This window comes from Ursus americanus, chromosome 31, assembly GCF_024610735.1.
Source record: "Ursus americanus isolate L20-20 chromosome 31, mUrsAme1.1.p, whole genome shotgun sequence".
NCBI classification, from domain to species: Eukaryota; Metazoa; Chordata; class Mammalia; order Carnivora; family Ursidae; genus Ursus; species Ursus americanus.
Window position 1 is genome coordinate 13,594,956 of NC_142157.1, and position 19,238 is coordinate 13,614,193.

The window sequence follows — 19,238 nt, forward strand, 5'->3', positions numbered from 1 at the left end:
TGCCATCTTAAGATTAAGTCCCAGTGCACAAGATGCTAATGACAGGACAGAAGAGCTTTAGTGAAGGTGTATGCTGAGAAGTTTAGTTTTGTAATAACTATATTAGTTCATAAAACCCAAGGTTAGAAGAGCAATGGAACTAGGAACTGGGCAGTCAGTTCACCCCTCAATCCTAACCCTAAGGAAAAAATACCCTCCACACAGATGCAAAGAGAGTGCAGCTCAAGGCAAACCACAGATTATGCCTGTTGACAGTTACTGACTGCAGAACAGTTCGCCCTGATTTAGGATGAGTGAACCAGGAAAACCAACATTGTGTTTATGACAAAATACTACAGAACTTGACAGGAGATAGCATCTGAAAGACCTCTAGACAACATATCAATACAACTAATGAAGGATTCGTTAGGATTCAGAAGAAAATTGTAGAAAATTGTTATCTTCAGTAGAAGGTGGTAAGATATGGTCCAAATAAACTAGTAGAAAAGGCAACTAAATAAGAGTAAAAGAAAAGAGGAGGGAAAAGAAGGGAAGTGGGAAATTAGAATCGGGTCTGGAAAGCTCTGGGATAGGGTGGAGTACCGGCTGCTGTGGAGCACAGGGAGGGCAGGGAAATTTACTCAGGGAAACGAATCTGCAAGCATTCACTTGGTAAACCTGTGGGAAGTAGCCAGGGGAAGAGTAGAGTGGGAGCAAGCACTCTAAGCAGTAGGCATGTGCAAAGTCCAAGAGGACGAAGGGACGAGCATCTAGGTCGTGGGAAATAGTTGTATGACTGGACCACGGAGAGGTGAGGGTAGGGACAGGGAGTGACAGTGCGTTCCGATAAACTGGTAGGAAAGAAACTTGTCAAAACGGCATATTGATTAAAATAAAACAAGTCAGAAATGAATGTTTCCAGTCACCAGTTCATGCAGTCGTAATTGTATGGGATTCACTTAAAGTGCATTTTCAGGAAGGTAAGTCAGTTTCCAGCATCCAGTTATTTTTAAAAATCCAATTGCAACCACCAATGCCTGTTCTTCTTTTATATTAGACTGCATTTCCCTGCCACTATGCGACTCAACTTGGCTATCGTGACAGAAGCTGTTGCATAGAGTGTGCTCTATTCTTTGTAGGTGCACAAAGCTGAAGTCTAGGCTTCATTCTTGCAGAGAAATGATTCATGGAAGCAGAGATGATGAGTGAAATGCCATCTGCAGAAGGTTATGATATGACAGAAGGTTCTGCAACCACTGATAATAATCAAGAGTACTGTTCGTTATATTCAGACTTAGGGGTATTGTGCTTATTTCTGCCATGTCAGTGCCTGTCAGAGCTGGTGGAGGCCTGGGGGCACCCAGGGAGCACCCACCATTCCTGGACTATGTCCTTGTCTTCCTGGCTGGGAGTAGTGCAGTAGCCAGTGGCATCAAGCTGTTGGTTTACATGCATTTCACTCACCAATACTTCACCTAGACCCAAAACTTTAGGAATAGATGCCAAACAAGTAAAACCGGCTAAGAATGAAATAGAGATAAAAAGAAGAAACTTGAAAAAGTCTGACAAACGGCCAAATAGTCTTAAAGATGGATAAAAACTTAAGCACTACTAAATACTGAGAGTGCATCAGAATCAGTAAGACCTATATGCTTACATCCAGAATTTTTCAACACTAGTTTAAACAGATGCAAATAATGCAATGAGCATATTATGAATTTTGACATTTTTGAAACTCCCCAGTGGAATCTAAATACAGTTTCATGGCAATTCGATTTCCCCCCAGCATCCGTGTAAAAAGCACTGAATAGAAGGGCCATATGCACCCCAATGTTCATAGCAGCATGGTCCACAATAGCTAAATTGTGGAGGGAGCTGAGATGCTCTTCAACAGATGACTGCATGAAGAAGATTCCATATATACAATGGAATATTACTCAGCCATCAGAAAGAACGATCACACAACATTTGCAGCAACTTGGACAGGACTGGAGGAGATTATGCTAAGTGAAATAAGTCAAGCCGAGAAAGACAATTATCATATGGTTTCACTCATTTATGGAACATAAGAAATAGGAAGATTGGGAGGAGAAGGAAGAGAAGAATGAAGGGGGGATAAACAGAAGGGGGAATGAACCATGAGAGACTGTGGACTCTGGGAAACAAACTGAGGGCTTCAGAGGGGCGGGGGGCTGGGATTGGGATAGGCCAGTGATGGGTCTTAAGGTGGGCATGTATTGCATAGTGCACTGGGTGTTACACGCAAATAATGAATCAAAAAAAAAAAAAAGCACATGAATAGCTTTTTTTTTTTAATAGACTTTATTTTTTGGAGCAGTTTTCAGTGCACAGTAAAATTGAGAAAATTCCTCTACGCATGCATAGCCTCCCTCAGTATAAGCATCCCCGCCACAGTGGTGTATCTGTTACTATCAGTGAGCCTACATTGACACGCCATTATCACCCAAGTCCACAGTGTACATTAGGGTTCACTCTTGGTGGTGTACAATAAGCCTTTTTAACATTTGGGAAATTTTACATTGTTCCTTGTTTTTCCCCCTTGGAACTATTCCCATTCTGCTTTCTCCACAAAGATTTCTCCTACTGTGATATATTTCTATGTTTCTAAGTTTCTTATTGATCTCTCTCATACTTCTCTTCAACAAATTGTTTATAAATTGATAAGTAATTTTTATATCCTGTCATCATAAGGCACTTACGTGTTAAAAAATTACACAGTTGGTTAAAACAACTTAAAAACATTACAATTGTAAATATTGTTATTAAGCTTAAAAAGGAAAAATCTGGGGGGAAACATCTCTTAATGAGATAATAGATGAAACCTTTTTCCCCTCTAATTTGTTCCAGGATAAAGGGATGAATGTTCAGTATCAATTATATTGCTGTTTTTCATTTCTATAGAAGTTAAGTACTTTTTATAGATATCAATAGTGAGAAACCTTGTTCCCATAAATAAGTGGATGAGAATAGAAGAGCTTTGTGAGAGCAATGCCATCCCATTTCTTGAACTCCTTCCAAGTTATCTGTCACTGAGGGATCAATGGTTCTTTTAATACACCACCTGACAAGATGATTAGCTGCCTTCCATTGTGTAGAAGCAGAGCTAGAAACCACTTGACTTCCAAAAAGATTTGTTTTGAGTGGTGAGTCTTTCCCTTTCTCAACACCTGTGTTTCAGGTTGTCCCTTCGTTTAGAGTCTTTGAACTTCCCACCCAGGGCCGTGTGGCTATGAGGTGTTCCTTTCTTGTGTGAAGTGGTAAAGGGGCCTTCCAGTCTCAGGCAGATCCACTTTAGAGAAGAGTGCACGTGGAAGTTGAGGATGTGGAAATCGATGCCTGTGTACCCTTTGAGTGGCTTCAATACACGCTCCAAGGGGGACACAGTTTAAAGGCCCCTGGCCTTGAAGGGTGGCTCAGGCTCCCCCACAGTTAACTGTGTCCCTGCTTCTGAATCTGTCACAACTACTATAAAATAATAATTTGTGTCATTTTCATCTTCAACCATTAGGAGGCTCAAGGAGGGTGTGTGCCATTGAACTTCTTGTCAACCAGTAAGGACACTTAGCTAATGATAGCCAGTGAAGTGTATACCGTAATGGGAACAGACCAGGAGACTCTGGGAGCCTCCCGCAGGAGGGTCCTCCAGTTCTTGGGATCAGAGACAGCCTCCCTGAGGAAGCAATGTTTCTGATGTTCACCAAGGGAATTGAGATGAGGGAGAGAGGCAGGAGGGAAGATTCTAAGCCATAGTGCAGGATTATCAAGGCCCAGAATCAAGATTGTATGCCATGTTCAAGAAGTGGAAAGGCCTACTGAGGCTGCTGTGGAGAACGCTATGGGGACAGTGGTGTGTAGGGGCAGGCTGGTGGGCCTGCCACACTGTGCTAAGGTTTTTCAACTTCATAAATGTGGCATTTTCTGTTCAAATTTGTCTTCTGCAAAAATGCCTCTCCCTGGAAAGCAGTCTGTGGAGTGTCCAAGACTTGGGTCCTAAAGTCAGACGGGTGGGATTCGAATCCTGACTCCATTGCTTGTTAGCTGTGGGCCCTTGAGAAAATCATCTAACTTCACCAAGTCTCTATTTTCTTGTCTGAAAATGGAGATCATTTGTTTTTAGAAGTGTGTGGTGAGAATTAAAGGCTATCATCCACACAAAGTGTAATAATTACCATTATTTTAGTTTGCTTCATTGTAGGGAACAGTCTGGAGAAGAGAAGCAATGGAGGCATGTGGGAGGACGGTAGCAACTCTCCAGAAGGCGTCAGAGTGCTCTCAGATTAGGGCGATAAGAGTGGAGCCAGGCCAGATTTTGATCTGGGACAGTGGTGCTATATAATCTCAGAAGTTTTGGGCAGGGACTCAAAGAAGTGTGAATAGGAGTCTAACCTCAGGCTACCTGAAGTTGTTCAGGACAAATTAAGGGGGTAAGGATTTAATCCCTAGGTTCCCCAGGATGCCAGGCATTTGCTCCAGATGCTCAAAACCAGCAAACACTTCTTGAGCATCTACATTGTACTGGAATAAAGCCAGGCAAGGAGACTATAGGTGAGATACAAGGCCAGGCTGGATGTAATGGGCAGAAGGAGCAGAAGCATCTAGGATCTAGTGTGAAAATAAAAGCAGCAACCAGCATTCTTTAGGAAGTGAGGTCCATGCAGAGGACAAATGAGTGACATGGGGACATTCTGCTTGGCTGGCTGCCTAGGGGCATGGGGTCAGTAGCCAGTGAAGTATAGCCAGGATACTCTGGGCTCAGGAAGGATGTTTAGCCCTATATCCTAAGCACTGAGACAGAGTTGTCAGAGATGGGGACCTGTTCCAGCCTGGGGCCTGGGATGTAGACTTTAAAGGATGTAGGCTGATGGGCAGAAAAATCCAGGATGAGGAAGGGAGGTGTCATGTTCTTCTACTCATTAACAACTATGGCTATTCTATAATGGAGAAAGTTTCCCAAGGCTTCAAATATCCTAGAAAATTAAGCATTTCTCAAAGAGAAAGAGTCTAAAGAAATTCTTTTATATTTTTATTTTGCATTTCAAGTAGGCATGATGACTAAAAGAAGAGAATAAAAGGTTGGGGTGGAAGGCAATGTGGAATCCCACAGGGAATGGAGGACACGCATCTGCACAAGCCCACCCCCAATATTTATTAGGGGCTAGGGCAAAAGTAGATTGAAGGCTTATATACCATATATCTCTATATTTAAAGTTCTAAATCAAGTTAATAAGCAGTTAAATGTGTTCTATCCTCCTACCTTAGTGCCTTCACAATGACCTAAAAGTTTGGACTTAGTATTCCTAGATTTCTTTGAGTTCTGTGCAAGGTGGTATCTTGGAGCTGCTCATGGCCTGCCTCTAGACTTCCCCCTCTACCCATCCCATCCATCCTGCATCATGGGAGCCTTGCATGCATGATGTGGACGATCCAGCCCAGGGAGTAGGCTCCAGACAACCCATCACTCCCCTGCAAAGAGCTGCCCCTCGGCTGCCCTCTGCCCTAAAATGTACATACTAGTAATGCCATCTGCCCTCAGGAGAATGGATATAGGGCAGAGTCTCAGGGCGGCTTGGGCAGGGAATTCCAAGGTCCCGGGTTTGTAGAATGTGGACTGAAATGTGGCAAGGTCATTGGCTCCAGGTGGGCATATCCTTTTGGCCCTATAGACTTGTCACCCTATGAGTAGGGGAGTGGTTGGGTGAGGGTAAGAGCAGGAACCCTCTAAGGAGTGGAGTCCAGGCAGGGGCCCCTCTTGCTCAGGTGGTACTGCTTCTCTTGGGGAAAGTGGGTTGGGACATCTACTCTCACTTTTTTTTTTTAAGATTGATTGATTGATTTGAGAGAGAGAGTGCACGCACACAGGAGGGAGGAAGAGAGGGAGAAAGAGATGCCCCGCTAAGCAGGGAGCCCAACACAAGGCTTGGTCCCAGGACCCTGGGATACTTACTATCCTAATAAAAGCAACTTTATTTAAAAAGCAGCTTAGTTTCTTAGCCTGGTTGTCATTAGAAAAGTTTTTTCTACTTTTTTCAACTCTTCCCAGTTGATTGGAAGCACAGGGTGGTCGGCTCTTCCTAACTAAGTGCGAACTGTTGAAACGGAAGTCTGCTGTAACCTAAAGAGTTTTGTTTTCCCGGGATTATACTGACACAAAGTCCCACTATGCAAAGACCAGTGTGTTGTCTGAACACCAAAAGAGAGGTGTAAGGACTGAGGAGCGTGTCTGGAGGTAGAGCAGCTCTCCATTTTTCTTGCTGGGAGCCTGAACAATCTGTTTTTCAAAGAAGGTACTGGCCAATCAGTTGATATAGGGGGGCTTGCTAACTGAATTGCTTTTTATTTCTTTTAATAACATTTTTTTTCTGACTTCAAAAATAACAACAACTTATTGTAAAGAAAAAAAGTTGACAAACAGAAGAAATTTAAATTATCCGTAATCTTTCACTCCAACAATGATCATTGTTGATGTTTTAGGCAATGTTCATTCCACCATTTGTTTTGTTCCTTAACCGAAATTTGGTAGTGGTTGTGGTTCAGTGTTGGAACAGAGAGAGAAACACAACCTCATTCTGCTCCTCAGGCGCAGAAGGGTGCCAGCCACTGAGGGAGAAAATTACCTCACGGCGTCTTTCCACCATTGCTTTCCAACCTCCTCCTCCCACCAAGGGTCACCTTTGACCATCCAGGGCCAGGCCCAGCAGGAGGAAGTCTTAACAGTAATCACATTTCAGGTCTCCGATTTGGCTTCCTATTTTAAAGGAAAGTCTACCTCTGGCTTCAGAGTCCCAGATCCACTTACCAGCTAGCGTGGGCGTGTATATCAGTCAGTGTTTGATGCATAAAAACAACCTCCGAGCCCGGTGGCTTACAGCCACAGACATTTCCTCTCTCCTGGGTCTTCAGGTCATCATCTTTGGCTCCAGAATGTGAGTCAGGTCTTGCCTCTTACTGCCCTCAGACCAGCAGTTCCCTGGGACACATTCTTCTTACGGTGAACGGCAAGAGTACAGGAGGATGTGTGGAAACATATGACACAGCATCTCAAGTCCTCTGCTCAGAATCGATGCCCTGTCCCTTCCACCCACATTCTGTCCATTCTACCCAGATTTTTGCTGCCAAAGCAAGTCACGTGGCTAAACCCAACACAAGTGGGGCAAGGACATGAGTTCCACCCATCGTAGGGGGAGGCATTGCTCCGTCATCTGATGACGGGCCCTGAGTGTATTCTGACACAGGGAAGAAGAGAAGAAATGGAAGGGAGAGTCTGGTCTTCGGCTGTGCTGAAGACCAAACCATAGCCAGACTCTTCACTGGTGACTCGAATACTCCCAGTCCTTAACTACCTCCAGGCCTTCGTGCGCGCTTCTCTTCCGGCCTCCAGTGTTTTCCTCATTCCTCTTCCCTATCTGAATATGGAACATCTTTCAGGCCTTGTTCAAACTTTGACCTCCTCTGCAAAGTCTTCCTTGACCCTTTCAGCCTACAGGGATTTGCTTCCTCTCTGAAAGCCTATAGAAATGGCTCATTTTGTATTATCGCAGTGTGTCATGTAGCTCCCCATCTACAGATCGTACCCATCTATTAACACGTATCTTCTCAATGTGACAGAGTCTCGGAAACGGGGTATTTTACATGTAGAGGGTTCTCACATATTTATCTGTGGGCTGATAACGGCTTGGTTTGCTCTTAATTCCAAGAAGGTAGTATTTTAAAAGTAATGTATTTTTAAATACATTTTAAAAAGTAATGCTCTTGTTTCTTTCCTCTTCAGCTGCCCCCAAATCTTGTGTTTTCAGCTGTGAGAAAAGGGAGCAAGCTGTAACGGAAAGTCTCATTTCCCATTTTACAGTTCTCTTATTGTTCAGCCCAGATTGTCCACAGTTCCACGTGTGACAGAAAATGAGTTCACTCTTGAGCTCTGCCGCCTGCTACAGAGCAGCCCGACTTGAGCTGGCTGACCACCGACTGATGAAAAGTTCTGACCCCAGGGCAATCAGTCCGTTCTAAGGACTACGCTCCCTGAACTCCAACTCTGGTGTACTTTGTGTTTTTCCATTTTCCTTGAAACAAAAAACAGTACAGCACCATCACTTGGAGGGGGAAAAAACTTATTCTGAAGCTGAAAAAGTGAGAGGGGGACTCAGAGAAAATCTCAGAGGAAGATACAACTACAGATCCTGACCCTTTGGGATATTCTCATAAAACGAGGCCCTTCACAGTTTAGAAAGGCTCTTCCCTTACCTGTCCCTGCAGAGGGTGACACGTGCTCTCCTTTTCCCAGATGACAATGAAAAGGGCATGTTACAGTTTCCTTGTGTTCTCTGTTCATTCTTTCAACTCACGCATAATTCACATTTCCAGGACCCTCCAGCGAGGGGTGCTTGGGAGCAACACTCTGCATTCACTCTTATGGCTGCTCACTTTTTTTTATTTTGGCAAAATATACATAACATGGAATTTACCATTGTAATCATCTTTAAGGGTACAGTTCAGTGGCATTAAGTGCATCCCCACTGTTGTGGATCCAGGTTCTCTCCTATGGTATTTAGAGCATTTTAATGCTGAGAAAAAAATAGGAAAAACTCAAAGTTCTGGCACTGATTGGACTTTCTGCTTCCCTATCTGTAAAATAGTAACATACCTATGCAATGCGTTTCTTGTAAGTGAGACCTTAGCGCAGAGTTCTGGCAGGCGGTATACGTTACCTGTTATGGTTGGTCATGGTTTTCAAGCCAAACATGTAAAATTAAAATGGTTTCAGAACCCTAGATGATAATCACACTAATTCATGATATACTGTCCTATCAAATAAGTAAAAGTTATGTCTTTTTTTTTTTTAAAGATTTTTTTTTTAATTTATTCGACAGAGATAGAGACAGCCAGCGAGAGAGGGAACACAAGCAGGGGGAGTGGGAGAGGAAGAAGCAGGCTCATAGCAGAGGAGCCTGATGTGGGGCTCGATCCCACAACGCCGGGATCACGCCCTGAGCCGAAGGCAGACGCTTAACCGCTGTGCCACCCAGGCGCCCCAAAAGTTATAAGTCTTGAAAAACATATTAAAAGATAATTCAAAAAGATTATCAAAGTAATTGTACTTGATTTATTTCCCCTATTTAATTTGGCAAATCACCATTTTTATGCATCTTGTTTTTCGGAAATAGCCTAATTTTGCATATTTTATTTGCCTGCACTTTGCTTCCTTCCCCTCTGTCCAGTACACTCTGTTTTTAAAAAAATATTTCTTATTTACTTTTTAAGTTTTTATTTTAATTCTAGTATAGTTAATATACAGTGTTACATTAATTTCAGGTGTATGATATAGTGATTCAGTAATCCCATACATCACCCTGTGCTCATCACAAGTGCCGTCCTTAATCCCCATCACCTATTTCACCCATCCCCTCACCCACCTCCCCTCTGGTAACCCAACAGATTGTTCTCTGTAGTTAAGAGTCTGTTTCTTGGTTTGTCTCTCTCTTTTTATTTTCCTTTGCTTGTTTTTTTTTTTTCTTACATTCCACATATGAGTGAAATCATATGTCATTTGTCTTTCTCTGACTTGTTTCACTTAGCATGATATTCTCTAACTCCATCCGTGTCATTGCAAATGCATGATTTCATTCTTTTTTATGGCTGAATAATATTCCTTTGTGTATATGTATACCACATCTTCTTTATCCATTCATCTATCAGTGAGTACTTGGGCTGTTTTAAAATTGAGTAGTGGAAATAATGCTGCAGTAAATAGAGGGGCACATGTATCCCTTTGAATTCATGTTCTTGTATTTTTGGGTAAATACCCAGTAGTGCAATTACTGGATCATGGGTAGTTCTGTTTTTAACTTTTTGAGGAACCTCCATACTGTTTTCCTGTAGAGTGGCTGCACCAGTTTGCATTCCCACCAACAGAGCTGGAGGGTTCCCCTTTCTCCACAGCCTCACCAACACCTGCTGTTTTCTTGTGTTGTTGTTGTTAGCCATGTGTGCCACATGTGTGAGATGATAGCTCATTGTAGTTTTAATTTGTGTTTTTCTGATGATGAGTGACGTTGAGCACCTTGTCATGTATCTGTTGGCCATCTGCAGTACACTCTGTTCTTAAAATTCAGTGTCTATAAAAATCATGCAGGAAGCAGGTTGGAATGCAGATTTCCAGGCCCCACCCCAGAGGTTCCAGTTCAGTAGGTCAGGATCCCAGGAACATGCATTTTGCTGAGCATCAACTAGTCTGGGGAATCACACTTGGAGAAACACTCTTGTGGTATAAATAAACATTTGTGGCTAAATTCAGGAGGTCCTTATTTTAGTTACTGTGTTACAGAGGTATATGTTCTAGTTTTAATACATTTTTTCATGCATTATTTTATAAAACTCTACATTATTTTCACATAAAAATCTTCAGTGTTTTAATTATGACAGTGGTCACTAGTAATAATCACTTTGTATATTGATACGTCAGCTGTAGTGGTTACATGAAGATTAACCCTTGGATACTCATGATTTTCTGGAAACTTACTCATTTAACATTTAGTTTCAGCCATCTCATTGATATTCAGTATTAACAAAGTATGATACATAGATTAATACAAACTCCACTTAGAAATGATGCACCCGGGGCGCCTGGGTGGCACAGCGGTTAAGCGTCTGCCTTCAGCTCAGGGCGTGATCCCGGCGTTATGGGATCGAGCCCCACATCAGGCTCTTCTGCTGTGAGCCTGCTTCTTCCTCTCCCACTCCCCCTGCTTGTGTTCCCTCTCTCGCTGGCTGTCTCTATCTCTGTCGAATAAATAAATAAAATCTTTAAAAAAAAAAAAAAGAAAGAAATGATGCACCCGTTCATGAGTGCTTTTGAACCATGGTCTTCCCTCTGTTCGTGAGGCTAGTTCTTCTCCCAGAAATGCCCTTTCTACTTCCCTCTGTCCCTAGAAGTTGCCGAGCAGCAAACTCCATGTTGTAATCGACCCATACAGTTTTAAAAATTAAAAGTAGTCACTGACATTTATAAAACTCCAGATTTCAGGAATGCTTGGGTGGCTCAGTCAGTTAAGCATCTGCCTTTGGCTCAGGTCATGATCCCGGGTGTGATCGAGTCCTGCATCAGGCTCCTTGCTCAGTGGGGGGCCTGCTTCTCCCTCTGCCTGCTGCACACTCTCTCACACACACACACATACAAAAATAAATAAATCTTTAAAATCAATAAATAAATAAAACTCCAGATTTCAGGCTTCTCTTCATAAGCCAGAAACTCTAGTCCAGAGGGCTTTGGGATGCCACATGACACCCACAAGCCAAAGAAGTCACCCTTTTACACTTGGGGCACAGGCTCCCCCTGCAAGCTAGACCCAGCCTCTTCCAGGACATTAGGGTCTCCCAGCCTCCAGCCCTGGGCACGTGTTCTAGGAAATGGAATCTAACAACTAAATGCTATAATATCCTTTGCTAGTGTTTTCTATCTTATGTTTGTTTCCTTGTTGATTATGCACTGTGGGAAGAAGAGAAGGTTTTTACATCAGTCTCAGTGACACCGTAGTCAGCACTAGGTAAATGGTCGGTAAGCACTTGGTTGACACATACAATATGCTGTGGTTCCCATTTTATTTCCTGTAGGTGTGTGTTCTCTCTCCAGCAAGACCATGAGTTCCCTAGATGGCTAGCATGGTCATGAACACTTACTGATCTGCTCTTTTAATATTTTATTTAGAATTTTTACCTGGATAACAAAGGAAAAAAAGAAGGAAAGGAAACAAATGAGAAAATGAATGCTAAGAACAAGGAATCCTTACTTGAGGTAAGTTTAATTTTGCAGAGTGGAAGAAAAGACAAGGATATTAACTGTATCTATTTTTAAATTATTTGCTTCTTGAAACAATGGGAGATTCTGAGACACACTGAAATTTTAACATGGGGTTTTAAAATCAAATTATTACAAATTATAGCTATTTAGATAATTAAACTGGTTCTTTGAGTCAGTTGTTTAAAAGTATGGCTTTAGACTATATTTTACTTTCATGAAGTTCGATTAGTAATTCTTGACTAGAGAACTTATGAATCCACATAAAACTCATCTCTTAACATTCCATGTTTTTCATTACTTAATTGCTCCACAGAAGTCAGATGGAAGGATTTCCAAACCTTCTTTACACTGAATTCTAAGATGCTCTTCCAGTAGCCAGGTGTGGTAGGAAGTATGAGCTTTGGAGCTGGGAGACCTGACTCAAGGTCTGGGTCTGCCACTGAGGTTCATGTGCTATTGGGCAAGCCCAAGAACCTCAGTCTCCTGGATCATCTTGAATTATTACAACTATCCAGGGAGGTAGTGAAAACACCATGTCTCGATCACTGTGAAAATGTTTGTGATTATCACTCTAGGGGCACGTTCCAGAAGATCATTTGATGGTTGGTTTTTTTTGAAACTCCTAGTGAGTTTTCACATACTAACTATGCTAAAACTCAGGACTCTGTTCCCAGCACATAATGCAGAGAAGTGCAGAGATCACAGGTCACATATGGGCATGCTGGAGGCCTAGACAGGTTTTCTTCGCCTTCAACAGTGTGTTGACCTTTTCTTGAGTTAGTAGATTTGAGGCTTCTTCTGAAAACTCAGAAGACCTGGTGACACCTGGGCCACATTCACAGCTGGAACCAGCTCGCTGACGTTGACGAGCACCCTCTCTCATTCACCAAGGTCTGGCCAGGGTCTCACACAGGTTTCTCTCCCCACCACATTCTCCCAGCCTTGTACCAGATGGAGTAGGCACCAGAACCTTCTGCCACTCCTGAGGTCCTGAAAACATGTGACAGATGCTGCTTTCTGGGGCCAAGAGCACGGTGGGTATTTCCTGCGGAGGCCCAACAGTGGAGTGGGGATGTTCTCTGCATTTACCAGACTCCAGGTTGAGTTGAGGAAGAGAAAGCCCCAGGTGTCCCTAGCAGCAAGGAGATTCAGGTTCTGAGTGTACCTAGCAGTGATGGGGACTGACAGACACGGAAAGGGAGGGTGAAGTGTCCTGACACCGCCATTTATTTTTAATCAGTGCTTGTCCATCAGCTGTCTGTAAATCAGGGACTGCTTGTGCCTTGATTTATACAATTGCCTGAATAGCTCTTGATATAGAACTTCAGCAGTGTATGAAAACCTGGATGTGGAAGAAAATACAAAGCACGTTACACTGTGAAAAATTAGCATTATCCTGCTTTCTAATTTGGACCAAAAATCTGATTGAAGAGATTATTGACAAGGCAACTAACACTAGATAAATTGGGCGGAAATGTGAACAAAAACGTATCCCAGCTCCACTACATATAAATTTACTTGCAGAGTACAAAATTAAAAGTTATTCTACATTTATGAGATGGAAGGAAAGGAGGTTGAAAGTTATAAAAAAGAAAGCCCAAAATAAATTTGAGTATTTGAACTGGGAGATAGAATGATATTTAATTTTACTGCATTGCTTTTTAAAAGGAATTTACTAGGAGTGGTATAATTGTATGTAAGCTTTGACATTTGAAAATCTACACCTGGAAAATTTATTTTGTCCCTCTCCTTTTCTGATACCTAATAGTATTAATAATTGCTTTCTTTACTCTTCAGTAAGAAAACCATTACAAGAATAAATTAAGTTACACATCTTTAGGTATAGGATTATATATTCTAATTTTTCTATTTCCCAGCAGTAAAATAATAATTTTTTTATTTATAGGAAAAGGAATAATTTTTCTATTTATCAGATTAAATAACAGAAATAGCTTTTATGGAATGCTTACTTTTATAGCAAACCAAGAAGATTGTACTCAAAACTTTTCTTATGAAGCTGGGCTATTATGACTCAGTTTTTACAAGTAAAGGAACTGAGATTTAGTGACTTGCAAACATTCACAAAGCTAAGTGGTGAAGAAGCCTTGAAGTCTAGCTCAAGAGCTGAGATTCAACCGCCACGGTACTCCTCCTCGCTTTCGACAAATAGCATGTAATGTCAGCGTATGCACTCAGCATTATAAACAAATGACTTGTAAAGTCATCCAGGGCACCACCAAATGGCATATGCACAAAAGTAAAGCCTAGTTTGCCGGAGCTTGTTTAAATGTGAACAAAAATGTGGTTTTTGTTTCTTTCATGGGTTCTCTATGATTGGAATTTCAATTTCAGGAAAGTTTCTGTGGAACATCCATCATTGTCCCAGAACTTGAAGGAGCTCTTTATTTGAAAGAAGATGGAAAGAAATCCTGGAAACGGCGCTATTTTCTTTTACGGGCTTCTGGAATTTATTATGTACCCAAAGGAAAAACTAAGGTCAGAAGGAAAAATAAAACTCTATCAAAAAATCATTTTATGAAAATGAAACTAAGAAATCCTCAGGTGGCAATTCAAATGCACTCTTCTGCTCTGAAATTTGTGTTATTACAATGTTTATACAAATACATACCCTATTCAGACAGAATTGCAGAAGTCTTTTTGAATTTTTCCATACCTTTTTCCTGAAGGTGAAGAATTTTATCTGTTTTAAAGTCAGGTTTCAAAAATTATGGCAGAAGCACTTTTCTAGAGATTAATTTGTTACTTTACATATCTGTTTCTGAAGGTTTTTTTCCCCTGTATTTACTCTCTTGTTCTGTAATCATTATAGTAAACTTCTTTTATCTGGAATCATAGAGGTGTTAGTGTTGAGAGAACTACATTAAGATTGTAGCCCTTATACTCTGAACATTTAAATTGTTCTCTGAGGTGTGCTAGATGCATTTCCTGCCTATTTTAGAAGAGTATCTTAGGTATCATTAAACTACTTGGCGAGTTAGGATTATTGCCTCAGATCTACAAGCATATCATAATTTCTTCGTCCTTGAAATGAATTTTGACTCTCATTCTGACCATTAGCTTTTTCTAAGTCCTTTTTTTAGAGGCTTGGGGCATTTTTGCTTACCTTTAAAAAGCTTTCGGATACCTCTCTCATCTATATCTCATCTATATGGGGTACGCTGAAGCATTTTGCCTTCACTGCCAAATCCAGGGCACCACCAAATGGCATATGTACAAATTGCAGGCTTCTTCTACTAAGGCTTGACCTACATTCCCAAGCAGGTGAAGTCCTGGGAAATACCCAGGCCTGCTCCTCTACTTGGAAGACTCTCTTACCTCTGTCAGAATGCGGGAGAGGCATTATGGGTAACGCTCGGTTTTAGGGCAGCTACTGCTCCTACTTAGTGTCAGTGTTAGACAACTGGTACCCTCCCATCTGTGCCATCTTCAGTCCAGTCCCATACTGGGGACATAAGAGTTGACCCATAAATAGTTATCATTTAGAAGTGTTTGGGGGGAAAAAGTCTTTGGCCTTTACGTGTAAATGAGATGTACAAATAAACCTATCACAACACACTTAGTGATAAAATTAGAAGTGTTCACAGTGGCTTTGGACCAGAGTACTTTTTCTCACTGTTACCATTAACCTTGGAATGGAGGAATAAGCCAGGAGTCAAGAAAAAGAATAAGAAGTAGAATTTTTGGAAAAGAAGAGGCAAAACTCTCTTTAGTCACACTTGACATAATTGTCTACCGGACAATATGAGACACTCAACTGAAAAACTATTAGGACCAAATAAATTTGAAAGAAATTGTTTTCTTTTGTACAAACAATATGCAAATTAAGATATAGTGCAAAATATTTTATGCATCATAGGAACAGAAAATACAGAATACTTAACAATAAACTTAACAGGAAATGTTCAAGACCTTTGTGGCATAAAATATAAAATTTAATAAAAGAAGTGAAATAGAACTGAAATAAATAGAAATGTACCATGTTGGTGGATGAAGATATTAATTCTCCCCCAAACTTTCTATATATTAAATCCCAAGAAAAATTTCAATAGGATTGTTTTGACTAGAATTTCACAGACTGACACTAAAATTCATCAGAGGGGCGCCTGGGCGGCTCAGTCGGTTAAGTACCCAACTCTTGAGCTCAGCTCAGGTCTTGATCTCAGGGTTGTGAGTTCAAGCCCCATGTTGAAAAAAAAATTATAATTAAATTAAATAAGTAAAATTAATCAGGAAGAGATACTGTCCCCCCCCCCCCACAAAAAAGTTGTGAAGAACATTAAGGTAGAACTCCTCCTCCCAGATGCCAAAACATTAGATAAAAACATTGCAAGTAGAGAAAACAGATCAACAGAGAGATCTAGTAATATAAGGTAAATTAAAGTGAGCATTTTATACTAGTGGGGAAAGAATATGGTATTTGTTAAATAGCATTAAAATAATTGTATATCCATTTGGAAAAAACAGCTTCTTACCTCATACCATGTTCCAAATTAAATCATAGATTGATTAAATATATTTAGAAAAAATATAAAATCTTCTTTTATCTATATTTTGTTTTAAATTTTCTGAGACAATATAGGTTAATATTTTCATAATTCAGGGATGAGGAAACCTTCAGTAAGACTAAAAATTCAAAATTATAAAGGAAAAAATTGATAAATTTGATTGTGTAGTGTTTTTTAATTATTTTTTTAGATTTAAACCAATTTAATTAATATATAATGTATTATTAGTTTCAGAAGTAATTTAGTGATTCATCAGTTTCATATAACACCCAGTGCTCATTACATCAAGTGCCCTCCTTAATGCCCATCACCTAATTACCCCAACCCCCCACCCAAGTTTTTTTTAATTCTTTACTGCCAAAGATACCAAACAGAAGTTAAAGATTAGCTCTGGAGTTAGAGAGTACATTTCAGCATGTATAACCAAATACGAATATCTATAAAATACAAAGACCTCAACAAATCAGTAAGAAAAATAAACATGCTCATAGAAAAACAACAAAGCTTATTAAGTGAGAATTTACAGAAAAAGAAATATCAGTTGCTTGTGAACAATTAAAAAGTTGCTCTGTCTTACCAGTAGTAAATCAGGGAAAGGTGAAATGAAAGGTGAAATATTTCTTCCTATGAGATTAATAAAATGAACAATGTTGATAATATCCAGATTTCAGCAGGAGTGAGTAAGAAAAACGGGCCCTGTCATGCTCAGAAGGTTAGGATGTAAACTGGTATGGCCAAATTGGGGGACAATTTAACAAGATCTATTCAAATATAAAGGGGAATACCCTTTCATTTCAAATGGCAGTTCCACATTTAGCAGTCTACCCCACAAAAATATTTGCTCATATGCACAATATTTTTTGCAAGAGCAAAATATTGCAATAACTTCTAGTCATCTGTGGTAGGGAATGGTTAAATGAATCATTACGCCCATGGAGTGGAGCGCTCTGTGCAGCCATTCCGTGGCTGTCATGTATCCATCCATATGTCTGGACATAGAAAGACCCCAAGATACTATGTTAAGAAAAGAAGAAGTTCATGGAACAGTGTTCACAGTAAAATCTCATTCATATTTTAAAAATTGTATACATGTATGTATGTGGGTATGTCTACACATACATATGTATATAAATGTTCACCCAGAAACATTTGGAATACTTCCAAACTATTAACAATGGTACTTCCAGGGAAAAGAGCGGAATTAGAAAAAGGAGCGTGGAAGAAGATTTTCATTTTATTATATATATGTATAATACATTGTTTTTAAAGTTACAATGAATAGGTTTTATTTTTGCAGTTTAAAAGAAATGACTTTGAAAATCCGGAAGAAAGTATCTTACAAGAAAAAAACCGTACAACCATCTTTAAAGGAGGAGTTGTGCACCAAGGTGTAGTGATTCTGCCCTCTACTCTTTATTCACTAACCTGGTAAAGAATTATAGAATGTGAAGGTTAAAAAAAAAAAAAAAAGAGTAATAGGGCGAATTTGTAATTGAAGTGTAACCAGATATGTAGATTAGAGGTTGCAGGGCTCACAACGCGCAAAATACATGGAGGAGAGGTTTCTGTCTCCATGGCAACACTGCTAGCACTGAAGAGAAAGCATGAAAGGAATCTTTTTTTTCTCAGGGAGAAGTGCATGAAGTGTGTGCTAATTTACTGAGCATCAAATGTACCTCTGATTGTTCATCCCGAGGAGGACTTTCTCTTTTTTAATGCTCCATCATGAAATCCACCACTGAGTTGGAATGGCAAAAGCCAAAATGAAGTTTCTGCCTAGGTGGTCAGTCCCTGCAGCAGGAAGGGCGTCTCAAGTTCAGCCAGTCAGCTCTGGCCCTGGGAGTCCATGTACAAGGCCAGAACAGCACTATGATATTCCACTCCATGTCTGGGTCTGCGGCACACCGTTTTGTCTTGAGTGTGCTCTTTTACCTCTAAAAATGCCAGCGTGACATGATAGATGCTTAAAGAAGTTACCTGAAATTCAATATTTTTTGGCTAACATGTAATCCTTCGTTGTGCCATCAAGGACAACCTTGAAAAATTATTAGCTGTCAACTCAGTTAAGGTTATTTTTTTCCTTCTCTTTCAGACATCTCGAGATCTGGCATGTTTTATACAGTTTGAAAATGTCAACATCTACTATGGGATTCAGTGTAAAATGAAATATAAAGCACCCACTGACTACTGCTTTGTTTTAAAGGTATGTCATAAGAAGTCCTTGATTTAGATTTGTGAGCAATTCGAGTTAATATTTCCTATTAAGGGAAAAAAATGTTAAATGTCATATAATAAACCACAAGTGTACCATAATAATTTTTTCATTTTAAGCCAAAATAGGAAAGGTGGAAGCATTTCTACCCTCAGTTCCTGTTTCTGAATCTAAAACTCTATAATGAATCTGTCCAGGCTTGAAAACTCTCCATTTTGAACAAATCTGATTTACAGTTTTTCAGTTCTTTATTGGACCATAATTCTGCTGTAAGAAGTTTTTAGAAATTAGGAACTTCACAAGATTTCCTAGAAAAATAGAGAAAATACAAAAAATAGGGGAAAAAAACCTTTGTCTAAAAATAGAATTACTGGGTCTTGAAACTTTTTAAGGTGTATATTATCAAAAGGCAATTATCAGGTGTTTGGTGAGGTTTACATTAGCACCATATTTTGGAAGGTTGGGCAAAAATAACTGTTTTCTGCCAAATGAACAACTGACTCCTAGAAATGGATTCAGGGAATTTACATAGCTGTTCTGACCATACCATTGCCTCAAACACCATAAATTCCTTTCCCTTCTCAGCCCCTCAATCACGTCTCACACCAGAGAGTGCTGAGTATCTAATTCATAAGTATGGCGCAAGGCTGTGTGCAGAGTTTCTCCTGACAGTCAGGTTCCTCACGTTCCATCTGGGATGGAAGTCTGT

At 40.3% G+C, this 19,238-nt stretch overlaps 1 protein-coding gene across 1 annotated transcript in view; it reads left to right on the forward strand.

Annotated features, from left to right (window-relative positions):
* Positions 1-19,238, forward strand: part of APBB1IP (amyloid beta precursor protein binding family B member 1 interacting protein) — a 98,945-nt gene that overhangs the window by 61,261 nt on the left and 18,446 nt on the right. Inside the window, 3 exon segments of the mRNA XM_045775371.2 lie at positions 11,699-11,785; positions 14,144-14,287; positions 18,410-18,520. Of these exon segments, the coding sequence (XP_045631327.2) occupies positions 11,699-11,785; positions 14,144-14,287; positions 18,410-18,520 (342 nt within the window).